The sequence below is a fragment of the Natrix helvetica genome, assembly GCF_964273705.1.
Source record: "Natrix helvetica genome assembly, chromosome: 5".
Lineage (NCBI taxonomy): Eukaryota > Metazoa > Chordata > Lepidosauria > Squamata > Natricidae > Natrix > Natrix helvetica.
The window spans coordinates 49,304,733-49,326,503 of NC_138551.1; the positions used below are offsets into that span (position 1 = coordinate 49,304,733).

General features: G+C 40.0%; 2 protein-coding genes across 6 annotated transcripts in view; both read right to left on the minus strand.

Annotated features, from left to right (window-relative positions):
* Nucleotides 1–1,866: 1,866 nt before the first annotated feature.
* ANKRD2 (ankyrin repeat domain 2) lies at nucleotides 1,867–12,629 on the minus strand. Of its 4 annotated transcripts, XM_081955182.1 has the most exons (9): nucleotides 11,923–12,629; nucleotides 11,175–11,282; nucleotides 7,450–7,590; nucleotides 6,894–7,001; nucleotides 5,180–5,278; nucleotides 4,807–4,905; nucleotides 3,242–3,340; nucleotides 2,297–2,395; nucleotides 1,867–2,095 (listed from the first exon to the last, which is right to left on the minus strand). In XM_081955182.1, exons 1-9 carry the CDS (start codon nucleotides 11,998–12,000, stop codon nucleotides 1,997–1,999), a joined length of 930 nt encoding a protein of 309 aa, XP_081811308.1. In that variant the 5' UTR covers nucleotides 12,001–12,629; the 3' UTR covers nucleotides 1,867–1,996. The 4 variants fall into 4 exon arrangements, with proteins under 4 accessions (XP_081811308.1, XP_081811307.1, XP_081811306.1 ...); XM_081955181.1 differs by lacking the exon at nucleotides 11,923–12,629 and having other exon boundaries at nucleotides 11,175–11,368; XM_081955180.1 differs by lacking the exon at nucleotides 1,867–2,095 and having other exon boundaries at nucleotides 2,180–2,395.
* A 929-nt stretch (nucleotides 12,630–13,558) lies between these two features.
* The window catches only part of UBTD1 (ubiquitin domain containing 1), a 33,263-nt gene continuing 25,050 nt past the window's right edge, over nucleotides 13,559–21,771 (minus strand). For both annotated transcript variants that reach the window (XM_081955196.1, XM_081955195.1), the window contains exons 2-3: nucleotides 16,460–16,687; nucleotides 13,559–14,664 (exon numbers count right to left, since the gene is read on the minus strand). In XM_081955196.1, the coding sequence (XP_081811322.1) occupies nucleotides 14,279–14,664; nucleotides 16,460–16,687 (614 nt within the window). In that variant the 3' untranslated portion in view covers nucleotides 13,559–14,278. The remainder of the gene's footprint in view (nucleotides 14,665–16,459; nucleotides 16,688–21,771) is intronic.

Consider the following 21,771-nt stretch of genomic DNA (forward strand, 5'->3'; position numbering starts at 1 on the left):
TTATCTATTCCTGAGTTTGTGAACCGCTTCACCCGGTGCTCTTCTAAGCAGTGTACAAAAGGCTTGACTTTGCTACAATCCATGAACAAGGCGGTTGTGGAGAAGAGGAGGAAGAGGGGAAAGCCAGAGGTTAGGGTGAAAAACAACAAGAGCCTTTCATGACACACCACCAGCATCAAAGACCTTGGCAGGCGAAAAGACATTGCACTATCTAAGTCATAATATGGTTTGTTTGATTCTTAGACAAATGTGGCTTATTCAATAATCCACAGGTAAGCAAAGAGGTTGCTGAGCAAATGGGTTTATTTGCTTTGATATAAATTAGGCTTTAATGGCCTTTTCTCACTACAAAGTAGAAGCATCTGCCTATCCCTTGAGCTTGTTTCTAGCTGTTCCAGTCTGATACTACCTATAAGCTCATTAATAAACAGCACTGGCATCTGTTGGCTGTTTCAGATCAATTTAGTCATTCAAATTCCCCACTAGCCACCCACCCCACTCCACAGTGACAAAGCTTAACATATTTTATAAATTTTGAGGTTGCTCTTGGGGATTTCACTTAACCATGACACAAATATGTCCTGGCAACATCTTTGGGGGGCATTTAATGATACTATCTTCAGCATGCCTTTAGCTCTTAAGAGACATGCTTAAGTGTCTTAGCTGTACCAGTACTTTCCCTCCTTATGACACCATCCAAGGTCAGGCAATGCAATTATCCATAGAAAAACTGCACCAGAGTGCTGCTGACTAGAAAGGGAGAGTGGCAACATGTCAGTGTTTTCATTCTCTTTGTTCAGTTTAATGTATCTTGTTCACATCCTTTTCTGCTGAAGGGTGTTAGTGCTTTTAATGGGCACAAAATAGTGACAGTGTTATTTTTGCATGCTGAACAACAGATCTGATCTCCATTTGTTAAGCCAATTTGGCCTTGGCTGCCCCACAATATTGGAAAGGAACGTTTTTGCCAAAGAAGTAAAGGTTGACCTATGTCCTCAAGTGACTTGTTCTTAAGTGAATATGCAACTTGGAAAATAAGGCCAGCAGACAAGCGCATGGCAACCATCCAATTGATGCTTAGGTTCACACTCTAGAAAGAATGTAATAGTTTCTCCAGGTTGTCAGACTTTGCAGGACTGTGAATGTATGCATAGACACCCTCTGTTGCACATGAATTAAACAAATTAATATTTAGGGTGTGCATTGCTGTGATTGGTAGATAATTTTAACAGATGGTTAGATCCATATTAAATTTTTTGGGTACTCTGTTTTAAATGTTATGTTGTCTTTTTGTTCACCTTCTAGCCTATGTTTATGTCTTTTCAACTTTAGTGTCCTGTGTCTAAATTGATTGTAGGATGGAGTACTGTGTTTTTACATGACATTTTACATTTCCTTTATGGAATGGCTTTTCCGGTAGCCATTGAATAGCTGGTCTTATTTTTTTTTCTGGAAGCTTGAAAGCAGATTGCTCTGCACTCAGAAAGGCTGTTGTTTCTCAAGATGTGGGTCTCTTCTGCCATTCACTACTTGGTCAGTTATAGAAGATGTTCATGTCCTTAGTTATCTGCACCTGCAAGCAGTCCCACAGCAATCACATTTGAAACTGTGTCCTATCTGATTACTTATCATGCAGCTGTTTGAAACTTGTGGGGATTATCAATAGCTTAGTGCAATTTGACTCAGTGGATATCAGAATTGCGGTTGTTTATCAGACCTTTAACAACTGTATGACAAGCAGAAATTTCACAATGCCTGTTTGAGAAAAATGGAAAGTTCTCAGCTATTAAATTTAATCTCATCATGCAACTGCCAACAATAAAATAGCATTATGGTTGACTAAACAAAACATTAGAAATAGCTGTTTTTTCACTCTTTTTTGGCTTTGTTTTGCTTTGATAGCATCTTTATTGGGGTTTTGTGACCATATTTGTTTAAATCTCAAACCATTCTTGCTTCGAATTGTAGGTGCCTGCTTTGTTCATCCAACCACAGCTCATGTTGGCATTTCTGTTGTGTTTGGCTTTTTCTTTTCCAGCACTTCCCGTGTATCTGCCTGCCATAACTGCACCAGATCTGCAGGAGTTTTGCCAGCCTGTGTAGGAGAAACAAAGGTAAGGAGGTTTGGTAAATCCCAAACTGACATGAAATCATGGATATGCGTTTACTGATTTGTTAAATACTAGTGGACAGAATCTGAAAAAGAAACCACATTTCTTTTGCTGTTATTTTTTGTTACTATTGATTTATTTGCAGATGTTACCCACCATATATGCCACAGTGAGTAAAAACTTACCAAATTTTTGGCCAACATATCTGCCCCATGCAAAACCAACATCTTAATTATCTTGTAGCGATTGAGGCGTACAGCATCGTGCAGGGCACTGTCTCCCTCCTGCAGTGGAGAGATGACAATACCACACTGCCTAAGTTCACATATAATGCTAATATTTTTAACCAGTTTGTTGAATAACTCTAATGACTTATTCATAGATAAGGCTAGTCAACTGTAGTAAAATTCATAAATTACTTTGCCAAAAATAAACAAACTACACAATAATAATATGTGGGAATTAGATGTATGTGTAAGATTGGTAGTCAAGATAAGTTTGCTTGTAATACCAAAACAGGAGAAATAACAGCAAATGAACAGCTAGATGTTTTAAAAAATGCATTAAAAATTAGCCTGGATCAACTGAAAATAGCTTTCTGAGTCAACTATAACAAGAAATAGGCAAATACTGTCAGCTGAATAATGTCTGTCATAGATAAGATTGCAGGTTTGCCATTATTATAGGTGAAAAATATCAGCACTAGGAATCAGAAAGTAGAATTAAGAGTATTTCATTTTGTGCTTTGTAGGCTGAAAATAACTAAGGCGATATGAAACAGTTACAATAGAGAATTGCTTGACTACCTTGGAAAAAAAAAGAAGCATATTAAGATTGAGAATTTGAAATTAAACTTCAAAAGGAAGATGTTTAAATCCTAAAACCGTAGCACATCTTTCTCAAGCTTAGTTTTCTGTTCATTTGGTTTCATTTGTGAGTTTGAGTGCAAATATTTGCATGAACTTCATATTACGTTTATATTTCACCACCAGTACAAAAAAAAATCTGGGTAGTATGATTCTTACAAAATCCTCTGCACATATATAATTGTGGTCCTTTACTTTAAAAAGTGGATTAAGATGCAAGTTACATGTTAAGTAGACAAGCAGTCAGTAAAAAGTATTTCTTACACGGTCACGGGAATTGACATCCACACCATTGTTTATCAGATGCTCCACAACTTCTGCTACACCAGTGCGAGTGGCCACATGTAAAGGCGTACTGAGAAGCTGAATTCAAACGGACAATGAAGAAATGTAAAAAACAAAAGCAGAAAAGGATAAATATGATTCCTTGTTGGCTATTTTTTTTTCTGGAAAGGGATGAAGGTAGTGAATTTAAGTGAGTCTATTTGGTGTCATAGTGAATGTTGAGACTAAAAACAAGGGCCAGTCATTCTCTCAGCCCAACCTACTGCAATGAGGGTAAGAGAAGGCAGGCCTTATGTTTCAGATGCTGGCTTAGAAACCAGGAGATTGTGAGTTCTGGGCCTCTCTTGGACATGAAAAGCAGCTGAGTGACTTTGGGTCAGTTGCTCTCTTAGCCCAACTCATCTCAAAAGGTTGCTGGAGGAGGGGGATAAGGAAGGAGTATTAGCTAGGTTCACCACTTTGAGTTATTTCTATATTTTAAAAGGACAGTATAGAAAGCTAATAATAGTAAAGTGCTCTGGGACTTTAGAATTCAAAAAGTCAAGCACCTGCCACATAACACTCCAGACTTAACAATTATCAATAAGGAACACAAAAAAATCTGTATAGTGGACAGGGCAGAACTTGCAGACAGCAGAATTAGAAGAGAAAGATTTGAAGAAAATCACAAAATACAAGGACCTGCAGATAAATGTAGACTGCCACAAAAGAAAGCAAAAAATAGTATCAATAGCAATAGGTACATTCGGTGCAATCCCAAAACATCTGGATACCACTTGAACATCATTGGCATTAACAACAGTTCTTTTCAGGCCATCAGATAATATCTGTCTATCAGTGGTGGGTTTCTATTTTTTTTTACTACTGGTTTGCTTGCGTGCACGCATGTGCACGCATGACGCTTCTGTGCGTGTGCAGAAGCATCCTGGCAGGTGGGTGGAACCTCCTGCTGCCGCCCCTATCAGTTCGCCTGATCCGGGCCAAACTAAGAGCAACCCACCTCTGCTTTCTATCCCAGGTCCTTGGGAAGGACTCAATAGGTGGATAAAAATGGCAAATCCAATCTTAACATCTGGCTGACTGTATAACCAACAATAATACTAGAGGTTTAGATGTTAAGTGCAATCCAAATAAAATACTAACAGTAGATTCAGAAAACCTTATTTTTCAGTTCTTCTAGAAAGCCCAGTTATATTCCCAAATGTTGAAAGTAGGAAGATGAAGGTATCTTCACTTGTAACTAATGTACTTGGATTGGATTAATGTACTTGAGCTTGGATTGGATTAATGTACTTGGAAAGTGGGCATTCTAGACATAACTAATTTAATTTCATTAATTGCAGTCATGTATTTGATAAATTTCTTCTTTTGTCACATGAAATATAGTTGGCTTTTGGAGACAATCTACTATATCACCTAAGATTTGAGATAAGTACAAATTGTGTACTCTGCCTTAACATTGGAATCTTCCTATTTCCTTAAAAGCTTTTTTCAAATTTCCTGTGTGACACTGATCTCTTTCCTTGAATCAGCTCTCAACTCACCTTGTCCTTCAACTTTAGATTAGCCCCTTTTTCCTGCAAGAGCTTCACAACAGCCAGTTGTCCACCACGACAGGCCCAGTGCATAGCTGTGCAATCCAACTGTCAACAAAAACCATGACTTGTCAGGAGACAGCTGTTCCAGTCTCCTTCCAAGGCTATCTTCAGTATTCTTTGGGGTCCCCTTTTTAATTCCAAATAATTATAATTCTCAGCCCAAGATTAACAAATAAATAGATCCGAGCACAATATTGTACCCAGAATATTCCATATCCTGAATATTTCCACTGTGCTTTAGAGGAATTTGGTGGCAATAATGCATAAATAGCCCATGCAGAAAAAGGGTGGCAATCTCAGCAGACACGAAGTATCTTACGCGATCTCTGAAGTCAATAGTGGCACCTTGGTCCAAAAGCTTCTCTACAATTTCTGTGTACCCTTCCAGGGAGGCACGGTGCAAAGCTGTCCTGTGGAACTAAGTGAGGGACAGAATTAGTCTTCTGTAAATGGTAGGCTAAAAAGAGAAAAGCCCATGACCAAAGGTGATTTTCTAACATTCGTGGGCCCTTTCCTTTTTAAAAATCCTTGCCAACACCAGATTTCCCATAGTTGCTCATAACAAATCAATATGCGTGAGTCCTCCATATGCTGTTTTAAACCACATTTCACCCCCCCTCCCCATTTTTGTAGGAATATATTGAAAAAGAGCAGATGTGCCATTGGAATGATGTAATTAAAGGAGGATGTTTGTAGCTCAAGGTTGAAATGAGGAGTCCTTGGTGCTCTTTGAGCTTGCTTGTTTTCTTGTGGACATTTCATTACCCAAACTAGGTAACCTCACCAGTGGTCTATTTCTATTTTCCACTTCAATTTTCAAAACATTTTTTTTTATTCTTGAGGTGGACATGAGCAAGCATACGGATAGCCCTCACCTTATAACAGTTTATTTAGTGACCATTTGAAATTACAACAGCTGAGAAAAGCGACATGACTATTTTTCACACTTATGACCATTGCAGAATCCCCATGGCCGGATAATCAAAATTTGGACACTTGGCAACTGATTCATATTTATGATAGTTGCAGTGTTCTACAATCATACGATCACCTTTTGCAACTTTCTGACAAGCAAAGTCAATGGGGAAGCTAGAGTCACTTAATGGGGAAGCTAGATTCACTATGTTACTAACTTGACAAAATGGGGTAACATCCACTTAACAACTGTCTTGTTTAGGAGCATACATTTTGGGTTCAATTGTGGTTGTCTGTCGAGAACTACCTGTACTTGAAATCAAAGATTTTAAATCCAGGAGCAGTCTACAAGCTGGTACTCATCTGCTCCTCTCCTCTCTTTTATGGATATTTTTGGATATGCTTTTTTCAAAAGAAAGAAAATAACAAATTTGGGGCAGCTTATTCCAATGACATTACTTTTATTGGTGAACAAGAGCCTTTTCTCCCATTTGTTTCAATTTATGGTATCGATTGTGTTCAAAAAATATCCCCTTGATGAGAAGTTTACATATTGGATTCTACTTGCAGGAACAGAAGCAGCAAAGAACACCCTATACCCATGATGGCAAACCTATGGCACATCTGCCCAAAGTGGCACGCCGAGCCATGTCACCTGGCACTTGCGGCATTGCCCATTCCTCTTCGAATTTTTGTCACGGATGAACGTGTGACAATCAGCTGGCCTTCGTGCATGCGCCAGTGCCGGAAACTGGAAGAGCTTGTCTTCCATTTTCCGGTGTGAGCATACGCGCTGGGCAGCTGATCGTCGTGCGCGCATGTGTGCCAGTAACTGGAAGACTAGCTGGCCGGCATGCATGCACGCCCCAGAAACCAGAAGCGCATTTTCCAGCACAAGCATGCCCCCTGGGCAGCTCCTTTTCTGGGTTGTGTCCCAGACAAGGGTCTGTGTGTGCACACTCCCTTTTTTGGCCCTCGGTGCCGAAAAGGTTCGCCATCACTGCCCTATGCCAAACATTGAGCTTAACATTATCCTGCTCAATCAACGAATATTTGAATATATATCTTTATGGAAAATGAAAAATAGTCCTGAGGAAAATACACTTCCGTGATCTTACTTCATCACAGGTGTTTGGGGAGCCTCCATCTGCCAGGAACTTGTCCACTACTTGTATCCTGCCCTGTACAGCAGCTTTCAAGAAATCCTCCACCGCCACAGGCCCCGTCTGTAAGCATTTTTTAAAAAAGAAGGGTGACAATATTTTAACTTTTATATGAAAAATTATATGAAAAGTATTTTACAGGAAAAAGTAAATATGAGCCCCACCAAGATGTTGTGCATTGGATAAAAAAATCCCAGTCATTCTCCTAGATTCTAGCCTGAATCTTTAATCACTACCCCAAACTGGCTCTTGGAAGATACTATTGGACTTTTATTTTAAAATCCTCAATAATAGTCGTGTTGGCTCTGGAATTCTGGGAGCTGAAATTCATATCTACTGTATGTATTGTCTCGAACCCTGGCAAACAAATTTGTTAATTTTCTCTCTTTCTCAACAGCCAATCTGTAGAAGATTGTTCTCTGCCATTTTGCTCTGCTTCTCAAGATCTGCTCAGAATAAATACTGATCTTTCTCCCTTTTTCTCCAATATTTTATTTTTCTCTTCTCCTACAATTTCCTCTGGTTCAGGCTCTGGTTTCTCCTCTTCCTTCTTTTTTGCTTTTTTGTGTAGTTTGAAGAGGTATTCGGTGCCACCAACTTCAAGGATCTCCTTTCTTAAGTCTACCGAACTCTTCCGCACCTTTTCTTGTCCCTGTAGGAAGAGAAACATATACAAAAATCCTTATGATTTTCAGAAATTGTTTAGGATATATTAGTTGTTGATTTTCTAAGTAATATCACAGAACAGTGTTTTACTGTTAAGGATGTTACATCATCCTTTCCTTACCGGTCAGGCAGGGAAGGTAGACCATAACCTACTACTAGGTAAAGTAGAAGAATGTGGGTTAGACAGCATCACCACCAGATGGATTCGTAACTGGTTGACCAAGCGCATTCAACATGTAGTCCTCAATGGTACTGCATCTACGTGGAGGGAAGTATGCAGTGGAGTACCCCAAGGCTCTGCTTTGGCCCAGTACTCTTCAACATCTTCATCAATGATTTGGATGAGGGAATAAATGGGGAACTCATCAAATTTGCAGATGATACCAAGCTGGCAGGAGTAGCCAACACTCCAGAAGATAGGCTAAAGATTCAGAAGGATCTTGACAAACTTGAACATTGGGCACTATCTAACAAAATGAAGTTCAATGGTGAAAAGGGTAAGGTTCTGCATTTAGGCAAGAAAAATGAAATGTGCAGGTACAGTATACGTGGTACCTTGCTCAATAGTAGTAACTGTGAGAGGGATCTTGGAGTCCTAGTGGACAACCATTTAAATATGAGCCAGCAGTGTGCAGCAGCTGCCAAAAAAGCCAGCACAATTCTAGGCTGCATCGACAGAGGGATAGAATCAAGATCACGTGAAGTGTTAATACCACTTTATAATGCCTTGATAAGGCCACACTTGGAATCCTACATTCAGTTTTGGTCGCCACGATGTAGAAAAGATGTGGAGACTCTAGAAAGAGTGTAGAGAAGAGCAACAAAGATGATTAGGGGACTGGAGACTAAAACATGAAGAACGGTTGCAGGAACAGGGTATGTCTAGTTTAATGAAAAGAAGGACTAGGAGAGACATGATAGCAGTGTTCCAATATCTCAGGGGTTGACATAAAGAAGAGGGAGTCAAACTATTCTCCAAGGCACCTGAGGGTAGAACAAGAAGCAATGGGTGGAAACTAATCAAGGAGAGAAGCAACTTAGAACTGAGGAGAAATTTCCTGACAGTTAGAACAATGAATCAGTGAACAACTTGCCTCCCTTCCAACTCTGCTATTGTATTGCATGTTGTGGATCCTGTCAACCAAAGAATTCCAACAGATTCGGTCCAGGAAGAGAGTCTTAACAAATTAACAGAGTTGGAAGGGACCTTGTAGATCATCTAGTCCAATCCCCCACCCAAGCAGGAGACCTGACATCATTTTTGACAGATGGCAGTCCAATCTCTTCTTGAAAGCTTTCAGTGAAGCTCCCATAACTTCCAAAGGCAAGCTGTTCCATTGGTTGATTGCTCTCACTGTCAGAAAAATTCTCCTTATTTCCAGATTGAATCTCTCCATGTTCAGTTTCCATCCATTATTCCTTGTCTGGTCTTCAGGTTCTTTGAAAAATAGTTTGATCCCCTCCTCTCTGTGGCAGCCCCTCAAATATTGGAACACTGCTATCATGTCCCCTCTGGTCCTTCTCTTCATTAGACTAGCCATGCCCAGTTCTTGCAACCATTCATCCAGAGGTGGGTTTCTATCAGTTCGCACCGGCTTGGGCGAAACGGTAGTGGTAATTTGGCCTGGGTCGCAGAACCGGCAGTGACCCAGGCTGGCCACGTCCCCGGACTGGGTCCCCTGTCTCTGTTGCTGGCATGTTTTTTATTAGCTTTTCATGGTCTTCATGCATGTGCAGAACAATTTAGAGTGAACAGCGCATGTGTGAACAACGCACGCCTGCCACATGCATGAAACGAACAGGTGCCGGTAGAAACCCACCCTTGCGTTCATCGTGTTTTAGCCTACCCCTATCCTGTGAAACATTCTGCCCCACAAATGAGATGGACCATCATTCTCCTGGCCTTCAGGAAAGGCATAAAAGCATGGCTCTGTCCCCTTGCTTGGGACACACCAAAAAGCATGAAAGCATGAGGGTGATTAGTGCCCTGAAACCTCCCTCTGCCTTTTAATTAATTTTAACAATTCTTACCTCTTTGAAATATTATATACTGTTTTTATGCTTTTAATATTTTATTATTTTATTTTATGAGACTGCCCAGAGTCTCTTAGTGAGAGAGATGGGTGGTTCTTAAATATAACAAATAAAAATAAATATATAAATACAGCAACCTTTCATTCTTTATTCCTCCAATTTCTTAGCATCTGCATAAAATTGATATTTTTATAACAAATGTCTATAGAAACTAACAATAAATTTTTAATTCCAAAGGATTTAACAAGTTATACTAGTAGCTTAGGGGTTTCAGAAGTTGAAAATGCTGCTGATCCAACCTTGTTAACTAGTGTTGTAACTATAAATATAGTGATTGAGTTACACTGCTACAGGATATTTGCCTCTTAGCACAGAGTATGTTAAGTTGATCCAAAGTCAATGATCACTATTTCCATTCAATTTTTCTGTATCATCATCCTTTTCCTAATTTTTAAAGTTGAGTTTCCCAATATAGCATGGGGGAAAGGATCAAATAGTTTTTGATTAAACATTCCATTCCATTTTTAACTGACTTAATTGTTTCCAGGTTTACTAGAGTTTTAGTATATTTAGCATACAAGTTGTCCAGATGAAAAATTAATACCATCTATTGGCTTTCAGCACTTAATATCTGACAATAGGCAAGCATGATGATATAATTCCAGATTCAGAAAACCAATTCCTCTCTCATTAATTGGTAATTGCATATTCTTGGAATCTAATAACCCCACAGTAATTGTCTAAAGAAAACAATATATTCTGAAAATATTTTCCAGAAATATGAATTGGAATTCCTCTCAAAATATAAATTAATTTGGGAATAATATTCATTTTGAGAGCATTCACTCTTTTCCCCCCACAGTGTAAGGATTAAGGACTCCCATCTATCAATATCTGAAGAAACCTCTATTGCCATGATGGTGAACCTATGGCCCGCGTACCGTTGCCAGCTCCTCTTCTAGGTTCCAGCGTGCACATGCGTGCCGGCCAGCTGGTCTTCGTGCAAAGACCAGCTGGCTGGCGCACACATGGGTGCTGGAACCCGGAACAGCAGCTGGATGCCATCTGCATGCATACTGGCCAGCTGCTCTCTTCCAGGTTGCGGTGCTTCGGATCGCATGCACGCTCCAGTTTTGGCCGAAAAGGTTAACCATCACTGCTCTATTGTATTTATATTACATATTATGATCAAGTTATATCCTTTGGTATAGACATACCTGGATATTTAATGGATTCAGCACAAATATAGAATTGGTATTCCTTAAATAAATGAGTGACCAAATGAAGTATTCTGCTATTTTACTAAAGACATCCATTGGTGTATCCATTCTGAGATAGCTGGTAGTTTTAGAAGTAAACAAAATAATTTCATTTGCAAATGAAATCAATTTGTATTCAACTGAGTTATGTTACCACTCCTGAAATCATGAAAAACTAGGGACCAATAAACAGAGAACTTTTTACGCAATGAAATATGTTCTGAGTGTGGGTTTTGTTGGTAGAATAGGTAAAATAGGATCTAAGAGTCCCACTCACCTTAAGACTTGCAATGTCCTTGCTAACAGGTCCATGTTTTTTCTCCTCCTCCAGATGTGGGATATCCAACCGGACCACTTCTGGTGGCATTGCAGAGGAGTGTCTTTTCTGGGTTAAAAAAATGGAGAAAGTGTCCAATCCTGAGGCTTCTACTCTCTGCTTTTTTCTTTTCTTTTCTAATTTATGGTGCATTCTACTTTTGAGGGTTTTGTTAGATTCATCCAAATTATTTTCCTTCTAAATAATTTTATTAAAGTTTACGAATACAAAGCTAAAAAGTAGTATCAATTAAGAAAAATATAAAAAGTAAAAAAAAACCATGATAATCTCTTGCTGCTCCCAAGGTAACCTATACTTATCTTGAAACCTAATTTTTACCACCAAGCTATCCAGATCCAATACAAGAATGAGGCTTTCTCTCTTAATAATTAGAGTTTGGGATTATTTTGTTCTTTTTGGGTGACCTTGGTATACAATACTCTGATAAAGTAGCAACATATTTCATTCCCTTTTTAAATTATAAAATTAAAACTCAAGGTCAAAACATGGCTTCCTCTTTAAATCTGCTTCCTGAACCAATTAACAAAACTCTCTGACAAAACAACTAGCAAGAATATTTTGCCTAATTTATGCCAACAACTTCCATCCATAGTTTAGTATTCCAGTAAGCTTCCAGGTCCCATATTTTGTATCTTCATTTACTGCCTGAGTCCCAAGTAACTAGCTTTATTTGGCTTTCAAAACTCACTTGCTGCTTTTCATCTTCCAGTTTCAGCTTCTCTTCAATCAGCTCCGTTGCCCATTTTATCTTGTTGTCCATATCCATCTTTGATTGTCCTGGAAATGTGAATATTCTCACCTACTCCTCAGATCCGGACTCAATTTCCCAATCTTTTATACTATGTACTCTCTTCTCTGATATCTCCTCTTGCAGTCACTGATATTAAAAGGTATGTCCTGCCCCCGGGGTGCCTTTGTCATGAGCTCAGTCTGTCAAACTCTCTTCCTTTTAGCAAATCATATATCTAGTGATCCTTTAATAGTCACATATCTCTGGCCAATCAGGAAGTGAACACACAATTCCCTGAACTACAGAGGGATATGAGATTTTGGCAGAATGCCTTCAGTCCCATATAGGTGATTGGGCTTCCCTGGTTAGATTGTGGGTGGAGTTTATAGCTCCATGTCTGGATAGAATTGACCGTAACTACTTATGGATTATTATGATGCTTGTTAGTATAATCTAATATATAATTATAGAAGTGATCCTAAATTGGTGCTCTCCAGATGTGTTGGGTTACATAGCCTGAGCACACTAGTTGACAACAGTAGATTTATAATCCAACACATCTGAAGAGCACCAAATTAGGAATCTCTCTATTTATTTTAAAATGCTACCTGCTAAGGGAAAGTGCTACATACCAGCCCACGGGATTTGTCGGAAAGGTTTGCCAACCTGCCAGGCATCTAACTTAGTCACAAAGCCTGGAATAGTGAGCATGGAATACTATGAATAATGGGTGAACCAGGGGCAGATGAGATGACATTAGGAAGAATTGAGATGAGAACTATTTATAGCGGACACAGTCTCTGTGCCCCTCCCTACCTTTAAATTATGACAGCAATGTTGCTCAACTAATGGGATGTTCCTGCATGCACAAAACCTAAATCCTTTCCCTAATAATCATCCAGAATTTTTTGGCCAACTTTCTTTCCAACAATAGAAGTTTGCTTACATAGGGATGCAGGCCAGAATGGAGCTACTGGGAACAGGTTGATTGACAAAACATATCTTGGCCCATTTTACAACAAGGCTTAAATTTGCTTAGCATCCTTTTTCCTACTATCCTTGTTTCCTGAGACAAAAGGAGGGTTCTAACCACAATCAGCCTATATTTTTCCAATTCCTACATTCATGCTAAAAACCAGGTATTTTTTAAAAACGTTAAAAATGTAACTTTTAAAGTCAATATGAACCAGACGCAAAGCAACCCTGCTGCTAATTATGTTGACAATTCATGGCCACAAGTTTTGCAAAAGTGCAAAATGTCTGTACAAGTTTTGACACATCCAAATATGAACAACTGATGTGAGTTTCTAGGGTCCAGCAGGTATAGTCTATATAAAATTGCCATATTAAGAATGCTGGGTAGCATCAGATAAGTTGGTACATCTTGTGATTGCTCATCCATCAGCTAATTTGACCTATGAAAAATGAACAAGTTGATTTGTAATTCAGAGTTCATTCTTTGTTATCCCTCCTTATTTGTACTTAGCAGATGAGCAATGTAAAATATGTGTACTGTACAAAATGAGTCATTAACATACATTATTAATTCTGACATGAAAAAATGTAATTAAATCTTCACTGAAACAGGCACATGGATAGTTGGAAAAAGATTTTATTGATAAATTACACAGGGACCCATATATACAATCCAGTCTCCACATACCACACCTTATCTGGATGAGGGGTTGTCCATAGAACTGACTTTTAGTACAGTCGTCCTTGATGCCAATCTCAGTATAAGCAACAGTCTAGATATGGAAGAATTAGCCCTGGCCATTGATTTATTTATTTTGGGCCTAAGGCAGTAGTCTCTCATGTGAGAGATACTTTGGTCTCATGCTTTCTCTAAAAGCTTTTCAGTACTCAAATGGGAGCTACACTGAGTCCCTGAAAAGGACTACACCCACAATCCATCATTTCAGGCTTACAGTCCCAATGTGGGCAGTTCCAACTGGACCAGAATTGAAGGGAAAGGAAGGAGGCATTGTTTCGGTGCCAGCCGAGCCTAGAAATGGGTGAGGTAACTAATTCTTTGGAGTTTGGGGAAGGTAAAAATCTAGCCCAGATAGTCATGAGAAGCAAACCATTGGGATAAACAGAAACCACTTTGAACATTGCACATCCATACTACTGCCCAGCTTGCTAACTGTGCCCTGCAGCGAGACACGATGTGCAACTCTTCAAAGGCTTTGGCTTTGATTCTGCCAGTCTTTTAAGTGCACTGTTTCTCTAGATGCATAGAACAGGCACCTGTTCACACAGGCTTCTGCTCAGTCTCTGGGTCAAACTGGGAGTCACACCAACTATCTCTAGCTCAGTTCCTTGGTGCAGAGGGCTGATTGACAATTACTTGAATTACAAAGTCTTTCTGGATTTTAGTCTCTTGCAGGCGGGTCCTATCTGTCAGCAACTTGCCAGAAAAAAACCAACGTTGCCATGCAGGCTCCAGTCCTTCCTGGGCGTAGAGTTGCTTCTTAAGTTGTCCAATTGTATCTGTCATGCTGGCATTCAGACGTAGATCCTTGCCAGATGAGAGGCGCACTTTCAGTGGGAATTCACGGCGGGTATTGGGTGCTGGCTCTGGAGGTTCTGCACCCTCCTCTTCACTCCACTCCATAATCAAGTTAATAGGTGGTGCCAGGCAGTATACAGGAAGTTGGTATCGGTTACCCAATTCATCATAGCACTCAGTAAGTGAGCCTGTAGAGGAATGAATAGACCATTAGAGGGCGTGAGAAGCTTAAGGAAAAAGAAATCACAAAATTGTTTTGAGATCATCTTAATTCTAAAATTCTAAAATAAAATTTTCAAGTGTAAGCTTCCAGTTTTCTTCTCTATTATGTGGCTTCTTTCTGGATACTATGATGCTGTTCAAACCTAACCATGGACTTCTGTGCCAGTCTTCCAGTTTTATAGTATGTTCCAGTTTTATCACAAAGTTCTAATATCTCCTAAGTCTTGAAACTAGATCTGTGGATACAAAGTCCACTTTCATTTGTAAAGTTACTATCCTATGGTATATATGAGGTTGACCAATCTCTAGTTTGAAAGATCACCTCTTGTTTTAGAAGCAAGTACAAAAAGACCAGCCTCATGGACCATTGATGAAACTTCTCCATTACAAAGGAAAGATCTGCCTCATCACCCAAGATATAAACATTCTTAGGAATCCTATACATGTGAAAGTAAATGAGGGGGGGAGGGGGGATGAAAAAAGCCACTCCAACATTCTGCAGAAGTCAGTCTAACAATGACTGTCCAATGAAGATAGACTGAGACTTAACAGTTGTCTTTGCTGTTAAAGCTAATGTGACAAATAAAAATGTACCTATGTACTCAGGTCCTAGTACCAGTGAACTATTATCCTTGTATCTGGGCTTCCCATTCAAGGCTACAGAATCATGTTTTGATTCTTTTTTTGGAAGGCCGGGAGGGTTGGGGCATGCCATAGCTCTGGGTGGTGAATATTCCACAGGGTGTGGGCAATGGCATAGAAGACTCTTTTACTGGACCCCACCAAAGTTCTTTAACTTCCTTGCCTGACCGGGGGGGGGGGGGGGGGAATGGACTGATATAAGGGAACAAAGCCAGTTCCATACTGTGCAGGGCTTTATCAGTCATAACCAACACCTTGAATTGGACCCAGAAGCAAACTGGCACACAAGTTTTCAGAGCAAAGCCCTTCTCTGGACACCCAAAATTGCTCATGTGGCCACATTCTGAACCAGCATCCAGAGACTTTTCAAGGGTTGTCCCAGGTACAGCGCATTGCAACAATCCAAATGGGAGATAGCCAGGGCATGAGACCCTCCCTATTCGGGAAAGGGGGGGGGGTAACTGGTATACAACACAAAATTGAGCAAATTGAGGAGCCATGGCTGCCACCTGCTTTTGGAACAGGAGCTATGAGTCCTGGAGAATCTCCAGACTATGTACCAGCTTCGCCTGGGGTAGTGCAATCCTCTCCAGGACCAAAGATGATAAGGATCCTGGATACAGAGAGGCCCGTTCACAGCCATTTCTGCTTACCAGGTTCAGTTGGAGTCTGTCGTTCCCCATCCAGGCCCACACAGCCTCCAGGCACCACAAAAGAACATCCATTGCATCACTCGCTTTATCTCCAGGATGGGAGATATTTAACTGGCTATCATCAGCATATTGGCAGTACTTCACCTTATGATGGCAGATGATCTTACCCAGTGGTTTCATGTAGATATGGAGACAGCACTGAACTCTATGGCACCCTGCAAATCAGGGGCTATGAGCTGGACCTTCCACTCCCTATATGCAACTTACAGCAAAGAGAAAGCCAATCCTGCCTACTCCTATAAGCACAGTTAAGAGCATGGATTTGCTCCATAGACATGTTATGGTTGTAAATGCAAGGTTATTTTATTTTATTTTAGTAGAATGAAAGAGAGTTGGTCTGAGGAGCAACATCCTTCAAGTTCTAACAATTTAGCACACCATTTCTATTCTGCACTGAGTGACATACCATGAGGCAAGGTAACTCCAGCACCATCAATAATGGCTTGTGCTAGCCCATGATCGTTTGCCTCTGCAGCATACGCAGCAGCCTTGAGTGCATCCCAAATCTCCTTGCGTCCCTCAAAGGCAGGGGCTGTATCCCAAAATTCATCCCGCTTGCTTCTTAGTTGCCCATCTGTCATTGGGTAGTCACTCTTCCATTTGGGGCGATCCTTTTTTAGAGGTTCATTACGACCTGCAAAGAGATAGGGACATTTTAAAGTAGGAAACTTCAAAATCTCTAACAACATCTTCTTACAACCACTGCTTCATCAAATGCTGGCAAGTTGCACTACTCCTTGAGCTTGTGACAGCTTTTCCTAGTTAATTTATCACTACTTTATCAGAGATAGGATTAATTAAACCCTGACTGAGATTTTTCATACATATGTAATCACAAGCTCCTTTTATGAACAAACAAAGCCTTAATGTTTTTCAAGACTTCCCATGTTTTGATCTGAACATACCAATACTCAACTCCCATCTCTATATAAATCCTATAAACTTCATCTGACATTTTAAAAATTCTGCTTAAAAACCGTTTCTTCTTTTTTCTTCCTTAGCTGCGTCAACCAAAAACTGCTGAACGGTTTAATAGAGGAACAACTAATAGAAAACAGAATGCTACACATTCTGAGGAAGATGAGATCATCACTGAACTGAGAAGCATTATGAGTGACAATATTTGCCTTTGTTGCTTAAAGCAATGAATGCAGCATACATCAATTTTGTAGCGATTATAGCATCTGACGTTACTAAAAACAATGTAAAGGAAAAATTAAATCAGCCTTCTCCTATCCTGTACTTTCCACGTCTCCTGGATATTTTTCTCCCATAATTCTCATCCAGTATTATGGGGCTTACAGTAGTTAAAATCCAACACATGTGAAAGACGTCAAGTTGAAGAAAGCAGGACTAAATTTTCTGTAAGATTCTGTTAAAAAGGAGAGCTGTGATAAGAACAAAGTCAATGACATTTAAATAGGACACGAAAGCCTCCAATCTAGATCATCCAAACAGATTGGGGTGGGGGAGGCAGTCTGGATATTGTAATCCAACCCATCTAAAAGACACTAATTTAAGTAAGACTACATAAAATGTTTAGCTCAGGAAAGACTGAATAATGTGTACATCAGGGGTGTCCAAACTTTTTGCAAGGAGGGCCAGATTTGGTGAGGTGAAAATGTGTGGGGCCAATCATTCAGCCTGACATTCTTTGAACCCTTAACATTAAATGCGAATTAACTACCATATTTTTCGGAGTATAAGACACACCAAGATTTTGAAGAGGCAAATTTTAAAAAAAAGTTTTTGCACTCTCCCAAAAATGGCCCATTTTTCATGAAAATGGGCCTTTTTTTTAAAGGGCATGAATAGCCTTTAAGAGGCTTCTAGAGTGCTCCTGGGGGCTAGGGGGGGCATAAACGAGCAAAAAAATGGCCCATTTTTTGCTCATTTATGCCCTCCACAGCCCCCAGGATCACTCTGAAAACCTCCTAAAGGCTATGCGCAGCCATTTTGGTGAAGGGGGCAGTTTTGGGAGGCAAAAAATGCTGTATTCAGTGTATAAGATGCACCCAGATTTTTAGCCTCTTTTTTGAGGGGAAAAAGATGCATCTTTATACTTCGAAAAATATGGTATTTTATGAAAGACTAAACAAATAACTCCAGTGGGGAAAAGAGGCTGCGGGCCACTTGAAATTTGAAAAAGGGCCACATTTGGCCCCCGGGCCGCACTTTGGACATGCCTGGTGTACATGGATATGAACAAAATAGTTAAGACAGATGTGGACACACTTCAGAGTTACAGCATCAATTTTTTAAAGAAAACAAAACAAAACACCAGAACAATGAAATCTACTAGCTACAGGCAGACAAAAAAAAATCCCAGGAGCTCCTAAGTAGAATCAGTTATTTATTGCAGTGCAACCATGTAATGATGTGTGTGTGAGAGAGAGGGGGGGGGGGGGAGAGAATTAATATTTTCAGGAATGAGAATTCTTTTAATATTACACAAAATCCTGGTCGAAAGCAATAAATAAATATCATATTTCCGAGATCGAGATTGCTGAGACTGAAGTAAAAAATAAATGCCAGGGTCAACAGGATTTAAAAACAGAATGCTGTGTGTTAAAAACAGAAGAAGGTGCTACTCACATTCCTTGCTCGGCAAGAGAGAAATAGATGCTGAAAACTAACAGTTCAGGTATGAAAAGCACAATTACTGAGAAAGGGATAAAAAATTCACTGCTATGTATAAGAATACTGAAAGACAGAGCTTTAAAAAGCCAAATCATGTGACAGTATCATTCAGGACAAGTCATAAAGACACTCCTTAAGTCAACCCGAGCCTGGAATTTTTAAAAAATTTCTTTTAAAGTTAAAATTAAATTAAAATTAGTTTAACATTAAATCTTTAAATTTTTTTTTTTATCAAAATAGTTCCAAAGTGGTTCTTTCAGAACAATACAACTTTAGCAGCGATTTCCTTGTAGATGGTAATTGCCCGAACGTTTAAGATTTTAGCTGACAGAATTTCTAGACAGTGGATGTTTCAAGGGTGGTTCCCCTCCCGCTGTTCAATCGTGCAATTTTCACAGATTACCCGGACGTGTCCCTGAAGTTTTCTAGGCAAGGTTTTGCACAAGTGATTTGCCATTGCCTCCGCTCACCAAAGCTGAGAGAATGTAACTGCCCCACGGCTAGCTTTGTGCCTAAGGCAGAATTGGAACGCGTCGTCTCCTGGTTTCTAGCTTGATGACACAAAATAATCAAATTTAGCCGAACATATATGGAGGGCATTAGACTGGAGAAGTCCAGTTTATAAGGGTAAAAGGGTTTATAAGTAAAAATCTTATAAGTAAGAAGGGATTGCTCCAGGAACTCGGCTGTAATTTACAATTGGCAAACTTAATTAAAGAAGCACCATAGGTACAATAGAGTTGCTACAGGGGGAGAGAGTTTCTGCCACTGTCTTTGCTTGCCATCCCCTCTCCCCCCCCACATTCCATCTCCTTGCTGGCTTCCCCAGGATGCTGTCCCTGTGATAAGAGAGAGGTTAAGTGAATGGATTCAAGAAAAGGGCATGTGATGCATATCTTCCTTGACCTCGGTCTCCTCCTCCTCCTCTCACACAGGGCTCTTGTTCTTCCATGGCTGCTGGAGTGGGGGAGGGGCCCCTGGTACAGTAATTGCTCTGAAGATTGCTAGCTAAGGAGACCAGGGCAGAGGTCTTCAAACTTGGCAACTTTAAGACTTGTGGACTCCAACTCCCAGAATTCTCCTGCTGGCAGGAGAATTATGGGAGTTGGAGTCCCCAAGCCTTAAAGGTTCCAAGTTTGAAGACCTCTGGACCAGAGGATGCAATGACAGCCGGCTGCAAACAGAGGGAAAACCCAAAGGCTGCCTATTGCCTGCATTTTAAAATGCCTTTCGAAACAAATATGCCTATTATCTACAGAGGATGTGTGTGTGTGTTAAAAAAAAAAGAGAGGCACTAGGATCAAATGTCTGTCAGTCTACGGAGCCCAGCTGAGCGGAGATGCCTGGCATATTCTTCAGAGTTTTTCATTCTCAATTGGAACAGCCTGAGAACAGTCCTCAAGAAGACTTTTCGCACTTGTTCTTTTATATAATTTCTTATTACATATTTTTTTTAAAGAAAGAGAGATCCAAACTAATGTAAAGTATAAAAAGATAAAGAAAAATATAAATAGTAAGATAAAGAAAAAGAAAAATCAAGGTGAAAGCTGAAAAGGTTAAATATGACCTCTTAGTTCGGATAATCAATCTCCTTTGCCAGCCAAGGGAGGCATAAAACCTGAAAGGCCTCGGAATCCAATGGGAACCTTTTCTTTTAAGGCTAGGAACAGCAAGAGAGGGACTATTTCCCCTAGGATTTATGCTGGAGCAGAAACAGTTAAGGTTCCTTGAAGTGCAGCTCCAATGAAAATGGGGCCTTGGCATGTTTGCTAATAGATTCACAAAAAACAAAGAAACAAACCTGATGAGTTTCCAAGTCATGTGCTTATGATCCATGTCATTTGGCCGGTAAGCCGGGAAGGGGGAGAAAATACTAAATTATGGGGGCAATGGCTTGGTTCACTCTAAGGCATCACCACCAATATCCCCAGCTGTCATCATCAACATATTCCTACTTGCCAAGTACCTTACTGTACTTTTCATCATCTTGCAATGCTCAACCTCTAAGATAGGATCAAATGTTAAAGAGATAGTGCAGGAAGACACTGATCTGATCTGATTAATTCTGATCTGATCAACCCCCACTAACTGCAATCAGTGGAAATTCTGCAAGGACATAAATAATTAGTAATGGAAGCCATGAGAGAACTATGTTCTCCCTCCTTTACAATATCCACAAATCCCAAACAGTCTATAGTTAAAAGCTTTGCTTACAAACATCAGGCCAGTAAAATCACATGATGTTGGACGAATAATTGCACTTTATCGCCACAAAACAGAGAGTCATCACCCTGACTCAGGGAATTAGGGTGTAGTGCTGACCGCTAAGCTCCTGGGACCAGTTAGCTTTTCTGACCTGGATGTACACACACAAAAAAGAGCCTGGGGCAAGAATACCGGAGAGCAAAATTCAAAGGAATCAACTGTTGCATACAGCTCATCAGAACAGACACTAACCTGCACTTCCAGTAAGGGTACCTGCCCATCCTGTTACCCACTCATTTCCATAAAGGACAGTACATAGCAGAATCGATCACCTTGTGCTCTATTTATCAGGCACTGCATTTCACAGGGAGATCCTCATGGGCTGTGAAGGCACCATCTCCTTCAAAAGAGATTACACCCACTCAATTGTATCAGTGAATCAACACTATTTGATAGCAACAACCTCTTTGGCACTCGCAGATCAAAAACATGAACGTGCATATCCCTGCAGCAAAGTGATCCAAAGTCAGCGACACAAATAAATGAAGGAAATCATTCGAATTTTCCATTCTTTGTTTTGAAAAAGGCTATAGTATTAACAATAGTTTTGAGGAACAGATGGACAGAACCTAAGACATAGTGTATATAAAGGATGGCCAGAAAGCTCTTCTTGCCCCATTAGATGGATTTCATGCGATCATCTAGGACATCATTGGCCTTGTATTTCAGCTTTTGTTCCAGATGTGGCAACTAGAAAAACATTATTTTAAAATAAAAACAGAAGATTTGTGGATGCCAAATTCCATGATTATTAAACTCCAGACCAAAAAATAAACATATTCCTGCTCCATTGTCATTCAGTCTTTTGCCCAG

Coding starts and splice junctions, on each gene's coding strand:
- ANKRD2 (XM_081955179.1), bottom strand. CDS start 11,366: ATGCACCATAAATTAGAAAAGAAAAGAAAAAAGCAGAGAGTAGAAGCC. Junction 7,591..11,174: donor AGGACATTGCAAGTCTTAAG/GTGAGTGGGACT, acceptor CTCTTCCTACAG/GGACAAGAAAAGGTGCGGAA. Junction 3,341..4,806: donor ATCTAAAGTTGAAGGACAAG/GTGAGTTGAGAG, acceptor GTTTGAATTCAG/CTTCTCAGTACGCCTTTACA.